The sequence below is a fragment of the Fistularia commersonii genome, chromosome 18 (assembly GCF_037954325.1).
Source record: "Fistularia commersonii isolate RoL2024-O1a breed Wild chromosome 18, RoL_Fcom_v1.0, whole genome shotgun sequence".
In the NCBI taxonomy this organism is placed as follows: Eukaryota; Metazoa; Chordata; class Actinopteri; order Syngnathiformes; family Fistulariidae; genus Fistularia; species Fistularia commersonii.
In genome coordinates, this window is record NC_141301.1 from 4,062,892 (window position 1) to 4,083,094 (window position 20,203).

General features: G+C 42.5%; 1 protein-coding gene across 1 annotated transcript in view; it reads right to left on the reverse strand.

The window, feature by feature from the left end:
• The window catches only part of nbeab (neurobeachin b), a 141,054-nt gene that overhangs the window by 77,221 nt on the left and 43,630 nt on the right, over positions 1–20,203 (reverse strand). Inside the window, exons 13-14 of the mRNA XM_086164077.1 lie at positions 12,377–12,501; positions 9–155 (exon numbers count right to left, since the gene is read on the reverse strand). Of these exons, the coding sequence (XP_086020203.1) occupies positions 9–155; positions 12,377–12,501 (272 nt within the window). The remainder of the gene's footprint in view (positions 1–8; positions 156–12,376; positions 12,502–20,203) is intronic.

Genomic DNA, 20,203 nt, shown 5'->3' on the forward strand with positions numbered 1-20,203 from the left:
TGACTCACCGCCGAGGTTATCGATCTCTTTCTCCTGCAGCACGCTGAAGCCGTCGTCCTCCCCTTCCAGCGTCAGTTCCGCCTCGGGGTTCTGGCCGCTCGCGGTTTGAGTCCGAAAAGCCTTACTGCACTTGAACACCTCGCCGTTGTCCGTGCCTGAGGACGGAATAAATAAAATAAAATAAAAATACGGAAACTGTCGCCGACCCTTCCGCTCCCATCGGCGTTGCTATTGGTGCTGTCTATTTCCTGGGGATTGTTTCACATCTATTGTCGAAGATGACATTTTCAGTCGGTGTGACTGATATATAAGGTATATAAGAGTGAGAAATGGCTGTTGTTATTAGAAAAAAGCACCAAACGAGAGTCGACAAAGGAGCTGTGCAGTATATTTAAGCTATAGGCAACGGTAAAATAACCCGCGCATGGTAAACACGATGATATGCAGTCGGATGAACTCGATGTGAGACGCTCTCTCATGTGCTTGCCATAGAATATGAAAGAATGTCAAGGTACACGTTTGTTCGCTAAATACATTTTGAGCGGTAGAACATCAGAGGTGTTTCCGCCTTTTTTTATTTTCCGACAAGGTCAACAATGAAACACACCGCCTGCGTCATGAAAGACCCTCGCGGCCGACTCGGGGATACGTCTCCGGCTCACAGTCGATTAGAGGTATCGCTTTCCGCTTTTGGAGAGTTGACAAGAGAGCCAGGACAGATAACACAATTAGCGGGCTGCTTACATTAGCGCTATATCACATGACTATAGCTGAGCATGCTCATTGAAAAAGATGTGTGATCTTGCAAAACAAAGGGGTCTCGCACATTTATCAGCTTAAATCAATCCAGCGCCAACATGTGCCTGCCACGTGGCTGCTTGCAAATGTTTATGATTTTTTTTTTTTTTTCTAGCTTTCTGATGTTTGAAATAACACCAAGAGCGGGGTTAAAAAAAAAAAAAAAAAAAAAGGGAGAAGGCTTATCCCGAAACTGTGAGATTGCAGACACCTGTCTGACATGCAGCCTTTCAGCGCAGTTCTTAATTCGCCCCCGAACCTCCCTCCCCTCCGCCCGGGAGGAACGTGTACCTTGTCTCCGAGAGGTCACGTTTGACTCTTGTCAACACTGCTACTGAGGGGAAGAAAGAAAAGAAAAAAAAAAAAAAAAAAGCTAGCTTCCTGTTCTGTCTCCTATCCGGGCTGCTTTCAGCAGACGGATGGGGGAAGAATTCTGCGCAATGTTAAAGTCGAAAGCTACCCGGCGACCAAAGGGGATCAAAGGGGAGCGAGTAGAAACCGAAAACTGCGACTCTGTTGAACGTCGTTACGTTCGAAGTAAATGAGGGTAATGCCGGCAGACGTGCAAATGTTTTGATTGGGGGGGAAAGGGAGTCTCGGCAGGGTCGAGGAGACCAAACAAACCACGCTGATTTCCCCGGCGGACGTGAATACCGACATCAACTGTTATGCGTTTTCCGTCATCGATTCTCACCCGCCTTGTGATTTACGTTATGCAGAAAACTAAAAAAAAAAAAAAAAGAAAAACACGGTTGGATTTAATTAAAACTGAGTGACGTGTCGAGACGAAAACCCGGGAGACGCTTCTCGGTTTAGATGCGCGGCTTGAAAGGTGTCGCGTACTGGAAAAGAACGCAAGAGACCCTGAAAATAAACAGTAAATAGCAACACGTTTGTTGCTGACCAGCAGAAAAATGATAATGAAAAAAAATGTATATACTGCTCAAAAAAATAAAGGGAACACTTGAACAACACAATGTAACTCCAAGTCAATCACACTTCTGTGAAATCATAGTGTCCACTCAGGAAGCAACACAGATTCATTTTGACTTGTTTTAAGGACATTACATCAAAGTTGGATCCGCCTGGAGTTTGTTTTTACACTTTAATTTTGAGTGTGATTCCTAATCCAGACCTCCATGGGTTGATACAATTGATTTCCATTGATCATTTTTGTGTGATTTTGTTGTCAGCACATTCAACTGTGTAAAGAGCAAAGTATTTCATAAGAATATTTCATTCATTTAGATCTAGGATGTGTTTTTTAAGTGTTCCCTTTATTTTTTTGAGCGGTGTATAAATATATATATATATATATATATATTTATATATATGTATTAATGGCCTCCAGACGTTAGTGCTCCATCAGGAAGAAGTCCTCTGGTTTGATTTTACAGGGGGTTTTCTCTCCTCTCCATCTGAATCTCAATTTGGGGTTTTTCCCCAAAATATGCCGTAGCATCATTGGAGACCCGAAGTTGCCCGAACAGAGAGTGAACGGTTGTGTGTCTTTGCGGCCCGGTGATCCACCGGCGACCAGAAAACCTTCCTTCTCGCCCGATAACACCGGTGAAAGCAACCCCTTGTGCAGGATAAGCAGTATAAATAATGACAGTCCGAGCCAAAAACTCATTAATCCAGATGAATTAATTTGCGTAGTTATTTGATTAAAATGTATCATGCAATGAACGACAAGGGAGACGGGAACCAAGACAGAGGAGTTGGTAAATAACAACCCTAGGGTTGACGGTTATGTCATAATGGTATATTAATAGCTTTAATATTCACAAAAGAAATAACAATCGTGATGCATAACAATTAATAATCAATGGATATTAATTGGGTTTATCGAAGTTAATCCACGGCAAGCCTGTTTGACAGCCTGATTGTTTACATAGATATGTGTTTATATGTATAAATAGCGTGTTGGTTTGCGGCCTCTGTCAATGGTTTCTCACAGTGACAGCGGTTCTCTGTCATGTCTGCGTTTAGGAGCGGCGACCGGAGGGGCCACCGGTCACCGGCCCCAGGGGCCTCTTGTTCAATCACTGAGCTTCGGTCCGACTCGTAAAGAAAGTAAAAAAAAAAAAAAAAAAAAAAAGCGCTACGGAAGAGCTTCCGTGACCCCGTCAGAGAGCGGGTGGAGACCCCGGCGGGGGCCCGGGCCCACGGCGCCTGTCTCCGGCGTTTAAAAAGGGGTTTGCGGTTTCCGAGACGTGACAACGCTTTAAAAAAAAACGAGGTTTTCAAAACTGACAGCCGTCAGTGACGTCAGCCGGTCGTGTCATAGCGGATTACTACTCCTCTGCACCTGTCTGCTACAAGCTGTCTGTCTAGGAACCCCCGGTGTTAACTAACCGGCTTTGGAGGGATGGGAAAAACACACACAAAAAAAAAAAAAAAAAAAGAAACGCGCAATTCAACGTCGAGCCCCGAGTGTTTCCAGGTAATGTTTACGCACCGGCGGGTGTTAGAAAAGGATAAAACTGCTTCCGCAGACGTCTCGCCGTTACTATCAAAACAGCCCGGTCTCCCGATGGCGCATCTGTAAAGTTAATATTGTCTCGTTGCAGCTGGGGAGGGAAGGCTTCTTCTCCGGTAGGAGTGTTTTTAGTAAAGGTTTGATGAATGGAAGTGATTTTTTTTTTTCCCAATTTTTTTTTTTTTATTAGATACCACATCACTAGTCAGAGGGGCATCATTGAGAAAACCGCATTGAGTGTATTCCTGGATGTAGCATATTCTAGGAGGTTCCCTTCCACATTCATCATTTGCAAAGCCTCATTTTCATTAGCGCGCATTTAATATCCAATAATAAGCCGACCTGTCGGACGAAAATAAGCAGAATATCTACTGCAACCCAGCTATATGTGTAGTTTCCCACGTCTTACGTCCTCTATGGCCATTCATTTGAGAAACACGCAGAATAAAATGAATGAGAAAAATACCGGATCGATAACGTCAATACAGAAATTAAAACTTTGATACGGGCCTCCGTATGAGTCAGAGGAGGTATTATTAAAAGCAGAGGTTATCAGCCCGTCACATGATGTAATGATATAATAATAGTAAACAACAGTTCCTAGAGATGCAGGTCGCCGTTTTAGCCGGCAAGAAAAGTGTCCTCGACCAGAAGCGGCAGATCCATGCGTGAACTCCAGTTACCACATAAATGCACTTTACGATTTCTGATTTCCAGCGCGTGTGAATGTGCAAGTTCTGAGTCGAGCACAGCTTAAACAGAATTAAACCATATCGGCTGCACGGCGGCCGCCAGGTCCCCGGTTGGATTTCTGTGTTGCGTTTGCAAACACTCTGGTTTCCTTCCACCAAAACATGCAGGAGGTTCATTGGAAACCATAAAATTGCCCAGGTGTGTGAATGAGAGGGTGAATGTATGATATCTAGATGAAAAAGTGAATTCTATCTCCCTATATCAGTGATTTTCAACCTTTTTTGAGCCGAGGCACATTTTTTACATTTACATAATCCCAACCAAAATCATATAAAAGGACACTCTAACACAGTGCATATAATACATATAGTAATAATAGAGTTTTTTAATGTATTTATACTCACTAAGTGTAGGACGTTTTTTGATTTAGCTACGAGTTCGGCAACAAGGTAGCTAGTTTTGAGGGCTCTCTCGTTTACCTTTGCGGTTTTCCTCAAAAAAATTATCCCTTTTTCATCGTTTGTTCGGAAGCGTAAAAAACAGTCTACTTGTTTTGAACGGAAGGGCGTTTCGTTCGGAGATGGCGTTTAAGCTGGCTTGGCACCGAGGCGCTGTTGGATAGCTTGTCAGCACCGCGGAGTCGGTGCCGTTGCATCCCCGGTGAAAGTGAATTCAAACAAAAGATAGCTTTCACTGTATTGCCTCGAGCTCCCCGTCTTTTCTTTTTTCTTTTGTCAACCGCTCATATCCTGAACTGCCACTGTCATGTAGCGCTAACTCTAGCATTGACCTCTATGTCAGCGCGTCACAGACGTGATGACATGGCGAGTGGCGTTCCATTTCTTAGGGACAGATGCACCTTATAATCCAGTGCGCCCTGATAATTCCCCGAGGCACACCGGTTGAAAATCACCGCCCTATATGACGTTTAAATGAGAGGGTGAATGGTTGTATAACTGTATATGACATATGAACGCGAGGGTGAATTGTTGCATGGCTATATCATGTATAAATGAGAGGGTGAATGATCATGCAACTCTATATGACATGTGAATAACTGGGAAAATGGTTGTATGTCTACATAACTTTTAGATGAAAGAGTGAATGCTGTGTCCCTGTATCACAGTGGTCGGGAAGTTGCGGCTCGTGAGCCAATATGGCTCTTCTGGTGACGGTATATGGCTCCCAGACAATTTTGAGTTAGAAAAAAAAAAAAAAAATCAGTTTGGAACTGATTTGATCAGATAGCCAACTAGTTTATCCGCTTCAACCCTCGTAAAGGAAAAAAAGGCGAAAAGAAAAAGACGAAAGGGAATTTACATTTGGATCTGCGGTATGACTAATATGCAATGATAAAATTGCATTGATGAAACGGTCAAAAAAAAGCGGCGCTTCAAACAAATCCGTGCAGCACCAAAGGTTGCATTAAAAGTAAGACATATCTAATTTATTATAGGTTAAAAAATACTATATGGCTCTCGATGAAATGTATCTAGAAATATTTGGCTTTTATGGCTCTTCCAGTCAAAAACATTCCTGACCACTTCTATATCATGTATACATAAGAGGGTGAATGTTCGTACACCTTTTTAACACTACAGTGAATTGTTTCATGTCTATATGACTTTTAAATGAGAGGGTGAATGGTCACGCGCCTCTATATGACATATGAATGAGAGGGTGACTTGTTGCACGTCTATATGATTTATAGATGAAAAAGTCAATATGTCCCTATATTATGCACTCGAGGGTGAATTGTTGCATGTCTATTAGATTTGTAGATAAAAAAAAGTCAATATGTCTCTATATCATGCATAAATGAGAAGATGAATGTTGCATGTTTATATGATTTGTTGATGAAAAAGTGAATATGTGCCTATTTCATGTGTAAATGAGAGGGTGAATGGTTGCATGTTTATATTATTTATAGATGAAAAAGTCAATATGTCCCTATATTACGCACTAGAGGTTGAAATTTGTCATGTCTGTATGATTTCTAGATGCAAAAGTGAATATGTGCCCATATCATGCATAAGTCAGAAGGCAAATTGTTGCATGTCTATATGATTTGTAGATGAAAAGTGAATATGTGCCTATATCATGTGTTAATGAGAAGGTGAATGGTCGTGCAACTCTATATGATATGTGAATAAGAGGGTGAATTGTTCCATGTCTATATGACTTGTTGAAAGGAAAAAGTGAATATGTGCCTATATTATGCACTAGAGGCCTATGTTATGAATGAGAGGGTGATCTGTTGCATGACTATATGAACTGTAGATGAAAAAGTAAATATGTGCCTATATCATGTGTAAATGAGCGGGTGAATGGTCATGCAATTCTGTATGACTGGGAATGAGAGGATGAATGGTTGTATGTCTATATGATTTGTGGATGAAAAAAGTGAATATGTGCCTATATTATGTGTAAATGAGGGTGATTGGTCATGTACTTCTATATGACATGTGAATGAGAGAGTGAATACTATGTATCTATATCATGTATAAATGAGAGGGTGAATGGTTGTATACCTCTATATTATGTTTGAACGTGAGGATGAATTGTTGCATTTCTATATGGCATAAATGAGAGGGCGAATGGTCATGCAACTCTATAAGACATGTGAATGAGAGGGTGAAATTGTTGCATGTCTATATGGCGTGAATGAGAGAGTGAACGCTATGTCTCGAGAGAACATGAGAGTGAATAGTTGCGTATCGCTCAATATGTGTATCACAACTGGTCCAGGGCGAGCCTCGCCGCTAAAAAATGAATGTCAAACAATAACGGCATTAAAAGCGTGATTTTGAAACCCTCCAATTGGCCTTAACATCTCCCAAGGTGATGTGAATGGCCTCTCTATCTTCTCTTCGGTTAAAGAGATAAACTGAGGCGTCTCGACCGGATAGTTGGTCGGATTCACGTCGCTGCACCCCAGACGCCATCAAGGTCGAGCTCCACGTGCGCTGAATGCACGGGGGGTGGGTTTTACGGTCAAGCGTCGGGCTCTGGTGAAGTCATTTTAAGGGGGAAAAGCTCCCGCTGCTAAGGACAAGAAGGAAAATAGAATTACTGTATTAATATTTCTGAGAGAGTTCATTATCAGTGCAATAACGAAACTGAGGACAACATAATCCTTGCCCAGAACCAAGCTTAGGTGTTATTTTCATACTTAATCCCAAACTCTTTTATGAATTCCACACATTTGATGTGCAAATATGCTCCCCCTTTTTTTTTTTAAAGTTGCATTTACCTTGTGCTAAAACAGCAGTATTTTTTTTTCTTTTTTTTTTTTCTGTTTTCCGTTTATTCGATTCCCAATCAAGCGCCGTTCGCCTGCATCTTTAAACTGTTGATGTGGAAGAAGGGGATCAACTCTCTCCCTTCGGCGTACGCACGATTGTTCTGCACCTCCCCGTGAAGTTGTGAAACCCTCGGCGCCGTGGCTGAAAACACGGGGCGGATGTTTTTCATTGATCCCCGGAGGAGCTGGAACCTTACGCAACATCTCCGCGGGCTATCGCAGCTATGCAGAAGGACGGTGGGAGTTTCAAAACTGGCCGCGATCTCTCCCATGTCCAGGCTGTCTCGAGTTCGTAAGTCTCTATTTCCAAGAGTTTTTACGACCCATCATTTATTTTTATCCATGTTATACGATCTCTGTTGCTGCTCTGCGTTTTCTTCTTTTTTCTGTTGCGACTTTCGAAAGCTCCGGACTGAAAATATTTGACCTCGGTTTATTAGATAGTACCGAGTGAACGGCTGAATGTCTCTATATGTGAATGAGTGACTGAATGCTTGTAGGTGCCAATGAGAGGATCAATACTTGTACGTCTCTACATCCAACGACGGACCGGGAACCGGTCGAGGGCGAGCGCCGCCTCTCGCCAAATCACATTTCTGATAGGCCGCAGCGCCTCCATGATAAGGAGTGCAGGATAAGCAATAAAGACAATAGATGAATGAATTAATAAGCCCAATAAATGTCAATTTTTTTTACCGACAGCATCAGAAAATCTCTTATTTCCACAAAACAACGGTGACAAAACGTAAAAACACATACGAATAAAACATGTTAAATGGGTAGGGTTGCGATGTTCCCACCAGACGCAACGTCCGGCCTATGAATTAAACGCGTTAAGTCTCGGGTGCCTGAATAAGAATAAGAATAAGAATACTTTATTATCCCAAAGGAAATTGTTGTGCCAGAGTTTCAAGTAAAACATAACAATAATAAATAATAGTCAATATAAACAGTGGAGAGAGAGAAAAAAAAAAAAAAAAAAAAAAAAGTGGGTGAGAATAAGAAATACAAATAAAACTATAAAGTGTCAAGTAGTGAAGTAGTCAAGTAGAAGTGACCAGGATGTCGGTCGATTCACATGACGATTAAGTCACAGTTTAAAAAACACTATTTCAGACAATTTAACCCCCCCACACCTTTTTAGTGCACGCTGGTCCCGGAGAATATTTTATATTTTCTACAAACCCCCCCCTCCAAACCCTGCCCTCCTACGCTCCTTACTCCACGGGCTCCACATTCCACACGTGGAAAAAAAAAATCCTGTCTACGGGATTGCATTACCGCACGATTTTGCCCTCTGCCTTTTCCCTCTTATTTATCCCGCGCTGAAATCCGAAATGGAGAGAGTCGGAGGTGGCGTGGAGGAGGGGGGGTGGGGGTGACGGCTTCATACTTCCTGTGATGCAAGCCATTCGTTTTTTTGGCCCCCGTGTGTTTTTTTTCCAAGGCCGTAAAAAGTAAACATCGTAACTTTGATGTGGGGGTGGAGATGGGGGTTTATACAGTGCAGACGCTTCCTCTTGGGGCGTTCTTTATTTAATATCCTGCGATTCGGCGCGATTCAGTGCGTGTCTGCCGAGCTGCCAGCAGTTGCAAACAACTCAGACGTCTCCGGCAAAACATTAACAGCAGTGTTTAATAATCCTCGCGTGTGGATCCTACGATTCCTACGGTTCTACGCATATCACCCATTTCCTGAAAAGCTTCTTTTTTTTTTAGGCGGCGTTGTGTTTCGCCGGCGTCCCGACGGGTGCAACGTGGCGAGGTTTGATATTTTTTCATCACAGGGACCACGCGGGGGTTATTATCGCGTCATGAGGCAAAGGGCAATAAAGATCTCGGCCCGGGGGGGCGGCGGGCAATCACATCTGAGAAAAGCTTCTCACCTGAAATGAGACAGCAAGGACACCCCGGAGGTAAAACACCCCGTTAAACACTTGGATCAATATTAACGTGACTTCCATTTCATGGTTGCCCAATTCTAATCACCTAACAATATACTCTAATACTGGGCCGTGGCCGGCCGTAACACGGCAGGTTATTACAGGCGGAGGGGGCAGAGGCAGAATGTGCTGGCTAAGCTGTCAATGCCGCTAATAGACAATGAGGTAGAGTTTAACCTCCCCGTCACACACACACACACACACACACACACACACACACACACACACACTCACCCACAGACACACACTCTGCACCAGATTTACGAAGGTTACACCCGGACTTCAGAGAAGAATGCTAATTTTCTTCAATCTGCCAGTCATGTTTTTTTTTTTTTTTTTTCTTCTTCTTAGATACCGGAAGAAAAAAAAAAAAAAAATCATATTAAATAAGTAATGGAATAAATATAGACACATTGTTTGTGAAAATAAAAAAAAAAAAAAAAAAAAAAAAAAAAAAACGAGACGAGATTTAATAAATTTAAGATGAAAAAAAAAAAAAAAGATGACAGCAAGGCTCTCAGATGCTGTCAAAAAAAAAAGCACAGGCCACTCACTGCAATCTGATTTGTGATGGAGATATTAAATAAATAAAAGCACTACCTCGCTTCCATTCTCCTCCCGATGCGCACGGAAGACTGACGTTTTACTGTTTGAGCCCCCCCCCGCCTCGCCGCCGCCCCCCGCCGTCAAACACAGCGATGCAGTGACTGGGAGCGCGTTGTCGTCTCCTGCTGTCAAACCACAGAGAGCGTCTTTGGATTCTGGACGACCCACTGTTTCTCCCGTAGTTCCACGTATTAAAGCTTTCTCAAGGGCCTTGGACATGAAGCTTCGTTTCGCCTCTTCTTCCCCTATATCCGCCACGAGGTCGGACGTTCCCCCACCAGCCTCTGGGGCCCTGGGGGTCATCTGCTAAAGACGGGACTAAAAAAAATTCAATACCGCGTGAATTAAAAGCAGACGTTCATAAAAATAGTACTTGTCAGAGTGCATTTAAGCAAAACGCCGCCACACGTCACTTAAAATGAAGTCTGCCGAAGCTCTCGAAGACCAAGAGGAACGCCGAGTTGTGCTGGAACCCGGCCTGGAATTGAGTCAGAAGGCTCCGGGACGAATCATTAAGGCTGATGACGCAAAAACAGAGAGCCGTTGGACGCCTCCGAAGCCCCTACGGCCATCAGATAGAGGAGATCTGACTCAAATCTAAGGATTGGTATCGAGGACATCTGATACATACGTCAACTGAGGATGTGTCAAAGACAATTAAAGCTGCTAAATTGAAAAAGTTACTGTTATTTTTATTTTTTTCTCCAAAGATGTCAATGCATCACGGTGGAAGGCAAAGTTGGTGTTCGGAAAAATATCAATTCGATGAAATGTCAATATGGCCGCCTTCATTCTACTGCTCTTGGAAGACAGAAAAAGAATCGCCAAGCAGCTGCAAGAGAAGGCTAATATTTGTAAAACATCTGTCATTATCTATTATCATTATTATTTCATTACCTATATTGATATATCTATACTTGATATAGAGACACAACCAGTGATGTCATATCAAAACATACAACCATTCGATCTCTCATTCACACGCCATATAAAGACAAAAAATTATTCATTCTCTCATTTAAAAATGTGATATGGAGATATACTATTAACCCTCCCTGTCCCGTCATATAGAGACGCAAAGAGTCACTCTTTATATCAAGAAATACAGTCATTCACTCGTTCATTGATATGTCATATGGAAGCATGCAACCATTCACCCTCTCATTCACACATCGAGCAATTTAGGGTTTCCAATAAATCTCCCGCACGCTTTTGGATCGTGCCAAACGCAAAGGAAATCCACACAGAGGCGGCAAGAAAACGCAAACTCAACATTCAAGGGCACCCGGGAGCTTCCTGCTGTGAGGCGGAAGCCACCATGCCGCTCATAAAAAAAAAAAAAAAAAAAAAAAAAAAAAAATGCGTATCAGAAATTCCCCCGATCTGTCGTCCCTGAAGAAAACGTGACAAGCGGACGCAGAATCTCTGCAACATGTACATGATTAGATGCGCCGACAGAGGTGTCTAGTGTTCGGATCATTAAAACTATTAATGCTGTACTGTACTTTTTATTGTGATTTCGGTATTTACGGGGGTAGTACCTCGATATCCGACATGATATATGAATGAGAGAGTTAATGTCCCCAATTGTGGCCCCGTGATCGGTCCAAGGTGAACCCCGCCTCTCGCCCAACGACGGGTAAGAAAGGCTCCAGCGCCCCCCTATGACCCTGACTGCAAGATAAGCGGTATAGATAATAAATAAATAGTTCATCAACGGCGATGATATCGCATTTCCCGTTGACCCATAATGTCGGATGGAACTTTCAAATCAGTCTCCCTCTCCGTCCAGTCATCGCCAGCTTTTTAAAAATGCTAGCGTGTGGCTAAAATGCAAAGCTAGCGGCACTCGGACCGCCGTCAGTCTAGGCAACAGCTGTCATGTGTTCATCTGTGGAGTTTCTATTATCACAATGCAAGGGATTCTAAACACACAATATCCAATTTTTGCTGCTGCAAGTCATTTAGAGACGACCACCCTGGAACATCGCGAATTGTGTTTTCCATTGTTTTTGAATTACAGAAATGTGCTTACACTATTAATTTCAGAATCCGCGGGCTCGCACTGGTGCTTTCAATACATTCAGCCCGCTATTCAATCCTGGAGGGGGGCGGGAGAAAAAAAAAAGGTCGTTTAATAGCACTCAGCTGCTTTCTTTTAAAAGTCAGTGTTGCATGACATAGGCCAAATTGACACAAGGTGCCGGTCGGGACCGTCTGCAAAGCGACGGGGAAGTTTTAGGCGCGGAAAATAATGCAGGTAGCGACGCAATTTGTCTCTGGGCCCGTTGTTGTGATGGAAATAAAAAGTGCAATGAAATACGCCGTGTTCGATTTACAGGAATCGTAAATATGTTACCCGTAAAAACGACCGTTAAATGTTAGCGCGTGAATTTTTTTAATGGCTCGTTAAAAACAAACGGGATTTACATTTAATTTGAGATAATGATGTGCATTTTTTTTTTCTTTTTTTTAAATCCTCATATTAAGCGACTCTCGTTTCAAGTGCGGTGGGGGGGGGCGGGAGAGGGACGGACGGTGAAAACTCACCGTACTCCTGCAGCGACTTGCACGCGACGTCCAAGTGGGCGGTGCCGAAAGGGTTCTTGACGAATCTGCGTCTGCGGCGTAGGTCGTCCTCCCAGTAGTCGAGACGCCAGGATTCGTGGGGCTGCCTGCGGGAGAGAGAAGACGTCCCTTTGGACGGTGGGTGTCTGCACAGACAGCAGAGTGGCGGGATTTCTCCGCAGAGACCGATGTTAGCTTTGTTAAAGCCCGTAACGCCAGGGAGTAGCGGCGACCGCCGTGCATATAAATCACAAGCACGACCATTAACAAATAAAGCGTCGCATTGAAGGCATAAATGGCACAGCTTGCCTTCTTCTTCTTCTTCCTTTTTAACAAGTCTTGTAAATCAAGGGAAGGCACCTCAATACAGACAGTATGGGGTTTAATGATCGGACTCTTGGGGCAGTTGAGCCATGAGACTATAAACCAGACCCCCTCCTTCTGCTCCCCCCCCCCCCTCCCTCCGTGCATATGGGGAGCCAAGATTAAAATAATGTGCTGAAATATTCATTGAAATGATTCCCAGAACCATGGAGCAACCTGACAGAAAATTGCATTTTTATTCATTATTAATAACAGCGAATTAGGGTTGTTAAAAAAAGAAAAGAAAAAAAAAAAAAAAGATGAAAACAGTTCCAGCATGTGGTAACCATCTTTTGTAAATTATTATTCCAACATTAGCGAGGACCCGGTATCATTTTATTGCTCGGAGCTAATGCAAACCATTAAGCATTGAGAATGGCGTTGGGGTTAGCGAGAGCGGCTCGTTCTGACCGGGTTTTTGGAGAAAAAAAAAAAAAAAAAAAAGCAAAACACACCGCCTTTATTTAACAAGGAACAGGTTTGTTTCAAAATCGCGACGATTCCAATAATTGCACAGTTGGCAGCTAAAGAGCGATGTGTTTACACGAGTTTTGTAAATTAACTGCAGGATTCAGTGTTGGCGCCTCCCCCATGACTAAACACTGATATGAAAAATCCCAACGTGGAACGACGTCTAACAAGAATTTACCGCTGGAATCCACCAGCAGGAGACCACTGTCTGACTCCCCGGAGACGAAGCCCCGAACCTCCGGAATTCCCAACCAGCGGTTTTGACATAGCGTTACATCTTAGGCCTGAGCTACAATGTTTTCTGAAACCCAATCGAGTGTTTTGTACGCGCCTAAACCCTAACCGGGGCCGTAACTGCGGTGTTAACACATCATAAAACATCATTTTGCAAGAGTTTTCTTTAAAGCACTTTGGGTTTTGTTGTGTAATTTGAATTTTTAACAAGTTGTTTTGTCAGTTGTGTGTTAAAAAAAAAAAAAACACAAGCAGAAATGTTGGAAAAAAAAAAAAACAATTACGAATTTTTTTTTTAGGTTCTTATAAAAATAAGAAGAATTCTTGGATCTTTGGTCTGACCGTTCAATATCGCAGATTATTTGCTGCAAGACCTTGGCAGTCTATATCGCAGTGTGGTTTCTGCCCCCTTTTTTTTTTAATTTTTTTCCTGCCACAGAATTGAAATAGTCTAACCAGATTAAAGTGTTATGGAGGGGGATCACATCACAAAATCCAACGCGCTCCATAAATATAATATCTACCAATGTCAGAAATCAAGAGGCTCAAGAGACTTAGCTGGGGGGGTTTTGACAGCGACAAGGGCTCAGTTTCAGTTAAGTATCAATCAAAATCAAGTGCAGGGGCGCGCGGCGGATCACATGACGGCGTATGCAAAGTAAGACCCCCGACGCCGGGAGCTCGCCCCTCGCCCCTCCTCCGCCTTGTCAATCTCTCTCAAAGCACTAAGTGAGCGAAGAAAGAGGAGAGAAAGAAAAAATAAATAAATAAAAGATGTCAGCGGGTGGAAAGGAGAAACCCACGTAAATGATAGTGTAAACACGAGATTACACGGAGAGGGGGAGAGAAAAAAAAAAAAAAAAAAAAAAAAAAAAAAAGAGATTTGCAAATCCACTCGAGGCGACCGGAGCGATTACCGCCGAAGATTATGTCGCCTAATTCAGAGCGCAAACAGACGGCGGATGACAGTGGGTGGGGGGGGGAGGGCGGTAAATCCGTCACTTTGAAGATTTCCTTCAACTGCCTTTCGTCATTTGGCCGTTTCGGTTACAAGCATCCGTTTAGCTCGCGCCAAAATAAAGGGCAGTGTCTTTAACGGTAAATGCTGGAAAAATTGGAGCCGGTTCCAATTTTGCTGCGACTCGCTGATAAATTCTGCGGGTTGGTTAGCTGGAAAAAAGCTCAAATATGAAATGCTAGTCTAACTTGCGTGGCCTTTTAGCGTACTTAGGAATAATAACCAACATAGATTGTAACCTTTCACGAAATCAACATGTTTTTTTTCCCCCTTGAAGTGCAAACATGTATTCACCTTCCCATCGTTCGCTCAATCCCCTTCCTTCTGCATCGATGACTCTTTTTTTGGATGTTTTGGGGATTTGATTTTTTCCTAGGATGCCATCACTTGCATTTTGGGAGATGTAGTTAGCGGCCACATAAAACGGCGTAGCGAGCCCGCATTCAACGACACTGTGCTATTAGCGCTGGCGTGGGTTAGCGATTAGCACGGGAGTGGATTCCGGCTGGGCCAAAAGGCTCCTCTGGACCCGTCAACATCTCAGACAGGAAGAGCAAGGCCACCAAAGACTTGTTTATGTATAGGCGGCGGCTGTCTCTCAGTTGGGAGAGCGTTCCTAAAATTTCAAGATTGGCGGTTAAACTCCAGGCCCCTATTGTCTGCGTGCAGAAGTGACCTTGGACACACTCCCAATGTTCTGGTTAGCGCCTTACGTAGCAGCCGCGCCGCCCACAATTTCTGAATGGGTGGATACAGTAGTAAAGTGCTTTATAAATGAAAACTTTTTTTTTTCAACTGTAATTTTCAGACTATTGAGCGCATCTGAATTTAAGCCACACCTACTAAATTTGAAAAGAAAAAAAAAAAAAAGTTACATATACAAGCCGCACTTGTGCGTAAGCTGCAAATATCAATTTACAACACGAAGGATGTTACACAGAAAGATTTTTTTAACTTTAATTCAATACGTACCGTAAATGCCTTTTTTTTTTCCAAACAACTGCTTGTAATACGTCTGGTTAAAAAAAAAAAAAATAAATTCAGTAGCCTCTTAGTCTCTCTTTCATTTTGCACCATTCCGCAAAGAAAATCATTCTTGGTATTTTTTTTTTTTTTTCATTAGATCTCCCAGATCTGTTTCCCCCTTCACCTTACTGCCGCACTTAATATTGTAATTACCCGATATAAATGTAATAGTTGTACTCAGATTAAATACTGTGAACTGACAAAACTTTTTATTATTTGAACCCCTGCGCCTCTTACCGGTCCGCGGAAACATTTTCATGCAGAAAACCGGTCCCTGGTACAAAAAAGGTTGGGGACCTTAAATTTTGGCGGCACGAAACTCGTCAGTCTGTAAAAATTCATAAATTAGCTGCAGCATAAGCTGCAGCTTTCAAAGGGTGTGAAAAACGTAGCGGGGCTAAGAGTCCGGAAATGACGGTAATTTATTCATTCTCGCTTATCCTGCAGTCGGAGTCGTGGATCTTATCTTAACTGTCTCTGGGCGAGAGGCAGGCTTCACCCCGGACTGGTGACCAGTCGCTCAGACGGCCACATGCACTGTTGAGACGTATAAACATTAATTCAAACATCATATAAAATCATACAAGCATTCACTCTGATTAATATGTCCTTTAGAGACGTTCATCCATTCACTCGATCATTTGTTTTTCACCTGCAGAAGTTCAATTCACGCTGTCATTCGTACATCTGGGCAATTTAGGGTCACCGATTGATCTAATGCACGTTTTTGGCCGAAGACTATTCTAATTTTGAAAAAGGGTGCGTTATGTTATTGCAGAATCGGTAACAATGTTACATGATAAAATCTGCAAAGGCGTCAGCCTGCATTGTCTGTGTAATAACAACAACAACAAATTGTGCATCCAAATAACAGTGTCTGAGGCAGACTTGGCTCGGGACCCTCCCTTTTCCGCACATCATACATGTCTGGCTTCATGACAACCATAAAGAATGACTGTGAGCCGACCGGCCGAAACTGGCAGAATTTATTAGTCCAGTCGACAATCAATCACCCAAATGGATTTCAAACCACATTTTAAAAGCTAATTTTCCAGCACTGATAACCTACAGGAAACAGCAGTCCCTGTTATTTATAGAAGCTCTCAGACTCGCTAAGTGCAGTAGGATAAATGTATCAAAAGAAAGAAAAAGGGTGTGTGTGCAGGGGGGTGTATTGTCTATTTTCCTCTTTTTCAAACCGCGATTGGAAGTAAATCACGCAGCGAGGTCCAGGAGGTGCCAGATCTAACAGATTCTCCATCTTATCGTGAGATAAGGAAGACCTCGCAGGCAGGGACTCAGTAGGATACGCACGAAAAATTAAAAACGTCGTTCGAAAACGATGGGTTCCTTTACGCACTCACGTAACATAGGGAAAAAGAGACCCAAAATTCAGATTTTTCTGTTAAATTGATTTAAAAAAAAAAATAAAAAAAATTTAAAAAAAAAGCTGGTATAATCTGAATAAAAGTGACCGGTGCAAAAACGCTCCCGGGGGGTAATAACGTTCCCCATGTTCTCCGCAGACTGGTGAGGAGCCGACGGTTCAAGACTTCCCCTTATTCTTTGTAGAACCAGAGGAGATCTGTGTGAGGCGTTCAGGAGGGAGGACACAGACACCATGATTCAATAAAACACCATTATACTCCTTGGGGCTTCAGCTGGTGAAATGAGCGGGGGCTGGGGGCGGCAGAGCGGGGCGGGGGTAATTATAATAAATACCAGTAATGAGCGACGATTCCATTCAAAGGCGTAGTGGCTGGTTTCTATCACACAGATGGACAGACTGAGACGTTTCAGAGACGCCGTGAAGGACAAGCGGCCTCTTTCACATTGGTTTGTCCAAATACGCCCCCACAAATCCAGCTCCGGAGGCCGGGGATTGATACTGCGTTTTAAACGCAGTGACGGAAATAAGTTTTAACAGCGGCAAAGCGCAAATAAACCGTGGAACCCATTTGTGTCCTCAATTATGCAACTTTTATTTTGATTTATTTGCGAGTGCAAAAGTAAGCACACCAAAAACTAGCATCATTTTATATCTCTGTCATGATCAATGATACGTAAAATACACAAAATATTTGTAAATCTAAATCGAGAAGGATATGAACATGTGTGTTTTTATTTGCTACCACTCATGATAGTCAATGACAATAATTTATGAAATATATATTCTGGAGAATACACCCCAATATATGCCACGATATATTTTGATTCATTTGCTAGTTCAAAAGCAAGCGCACCAAAAACAGGCATCATTTTATTCCTGATACACTGATACATTAAATACACAATATATGCCACAATATATTTTGATTCATTTACTAGTACAAAAGCATAACTTTAATTTCTCTTTCCTGAGTCTATCAACGGTACATATAGCACACAAAATAGTTGTAAATTTAAATTGCGAAGGACGTAGAACATGTACATGTGTGGTATTATTGGCTACCACTTATTGTAGCTAATGAGAATAATTTATGAAAGATCTATTCTGGAGAATGCGGTGACGGAAATAACTTTAAACATCAACAAAACGTCAATAAGCCATAAAACCCCTTTCTGTCCTCAAATCCACTCCAACATATGACACTATTATTTTGACACATTCCCTGGTACAATCTATAATGTACAATTAGTATAATTTTATACTACTTTCGTGAGTCTATCAATGGCATGTAAAGTAATGTTTGTAAATTTAAATTGAGAAGATATACATGTGGTCTTATTGGCTACCATTCATGGTCGTCAATGAGAATAATTTATGAAATATGTATTCTGGAGGCAAAGTCCAATCTTGTTGCTTTCACTGTGCGAACACTCGGGATGGATCCCGAAATTATTTGTATAGCTTGTATAGTAGCTTCGTAAATAAATGGAGATAATCATTCAATCCCATTAAATCAAACAATATTTCACAGACGGATGTTCCTCACCCTAATTCAGCGTCCTGAACAGATGTTGTTCTGCAGAAATACAACAAATATGAAAAACAGAGAGGGGTACTTTTAAATTTTGAGCTCACACAGGGAACCTCGGACGCTACGCTCGAAAAAAAAAAAAAAAAAACGCTGCAAAGATAGAGGAAGACGGACGACTTTGACAACATAGAGAGCGACGTTGCATCCGTGTCCTGCACAGCGGCAATAATAACCAACGCAAATGAGTTGTTTATTTTCTCCCTGCACTGCTTTGACTAATGTAATAAACCCGCTGCTAGCTTACGCCGTGCTGATTTTGATGAAAAGCGTCTGGAGCCCCTTGGACCTCCCCGTCGGCCCGTTTCTTGCGAGTTCAGTCAATTTAATGCGAGTCAGTAGCACCAACGTCACGAGTTCCTATATTATTCTAGGATCCGAGGTCCCTGGTTCATCTGCTGAATGTGCGAAGACACAGCCTAGTTCCCGAAAAGCTTCTCACAACTGCAAAAAGTTACTAAAAAGTTACCTAAAAATGGACATTTTGGCATTTTACCACAACCTCACTCATTCATTCATGTGTCATGCCCTAACTCTGTTGTCTTTTTTTATCCCATTGGTCTCATCCCACTCGCATCCTGCCTAATTTTGTGAATTCATTTGATTCTTATCATTGTTATTGTCACTCTGTTGTTTATTTTTGGTTGTTTACATTTACCCTTAATATGTTTTTTCCCCCACCCCCATTCTATAATCCATTCTTATCCTTGATGTTGTTGTTTCCTCTGCTGTCTATTAATTTATTTGTTTGTTTGTCTTTATTTATTTATTATTCCAATTGTCTCTCCATTTATATTTATATTCATATTTATTTGACACTGTTATGCTGTTGTGAAAAAAAAAATCCCCAGCGGGGATCAATAAGAATAAGATGATAATAATAAAATAATAGCTTTCCTTCCTCAAACTGCTGCTATGGCGAAACAAACACACAAATAAAAATCAGCCAGTGGGAAAATCTCAATAATTTCAAAGCAACTTTTGAACCAAGAAAAGATACTCAATAACTTCCCCTTATAAAAAAAAAAAAAAAAAAAAACAACAATGAAATATATCATGTCTCGCCGTGCATCTCGTGCCTGAATGCCACATTACGAACGAGTCGGCGGCCAACATCATGATCGGATTATCACGGCGGCCGGGAAGCGGCACACGCAATCTCGAAGCCCTCCATTTCCTATCATCGCCACGCTCGACGCTGGCTGCAGACATGAGGAGACCGAGGGAGGGGAGAAGCCAAAAGGCTTCCAGTTATTGGATACGACTTTTTTTTTTTTCCCTTTTATAGATTAGGAGACGGAAACACAAAAGGATGAGTCTTGGACAAAGACAAAAGGGAAACCCCCCGAGCGGCAGAAAGACAACCTCCGGGTCATCTGGCAGGAGGAAGACGGCGATGCCCAATCAGGCGAGGATACGAAGACGAGTGGCGCTGCACCGGATCCGGACTCGCCAGCTTTTTGGAGCCGCCCGCCTCCCGCCCCCACCATCTTTCATCAGAAATGGGGCCCGGCTCAGTTTCCCGGTTAAAATTGATGACCGGGGCGAATGGGCCTCTTTCCAGAGATAATTAGCGCGATGTGCAAGGTTAAGCGTGCCCTCTGGGAACCGGAGGGTGGCGCAGGTCAAGAACGAACAGAAGCGGGATGTCAGAGTGCGAGGAAGACGGACCGTCGGTTTTTTTTTTCATGAAATAACAATAAAAAAAAAAACATTTGT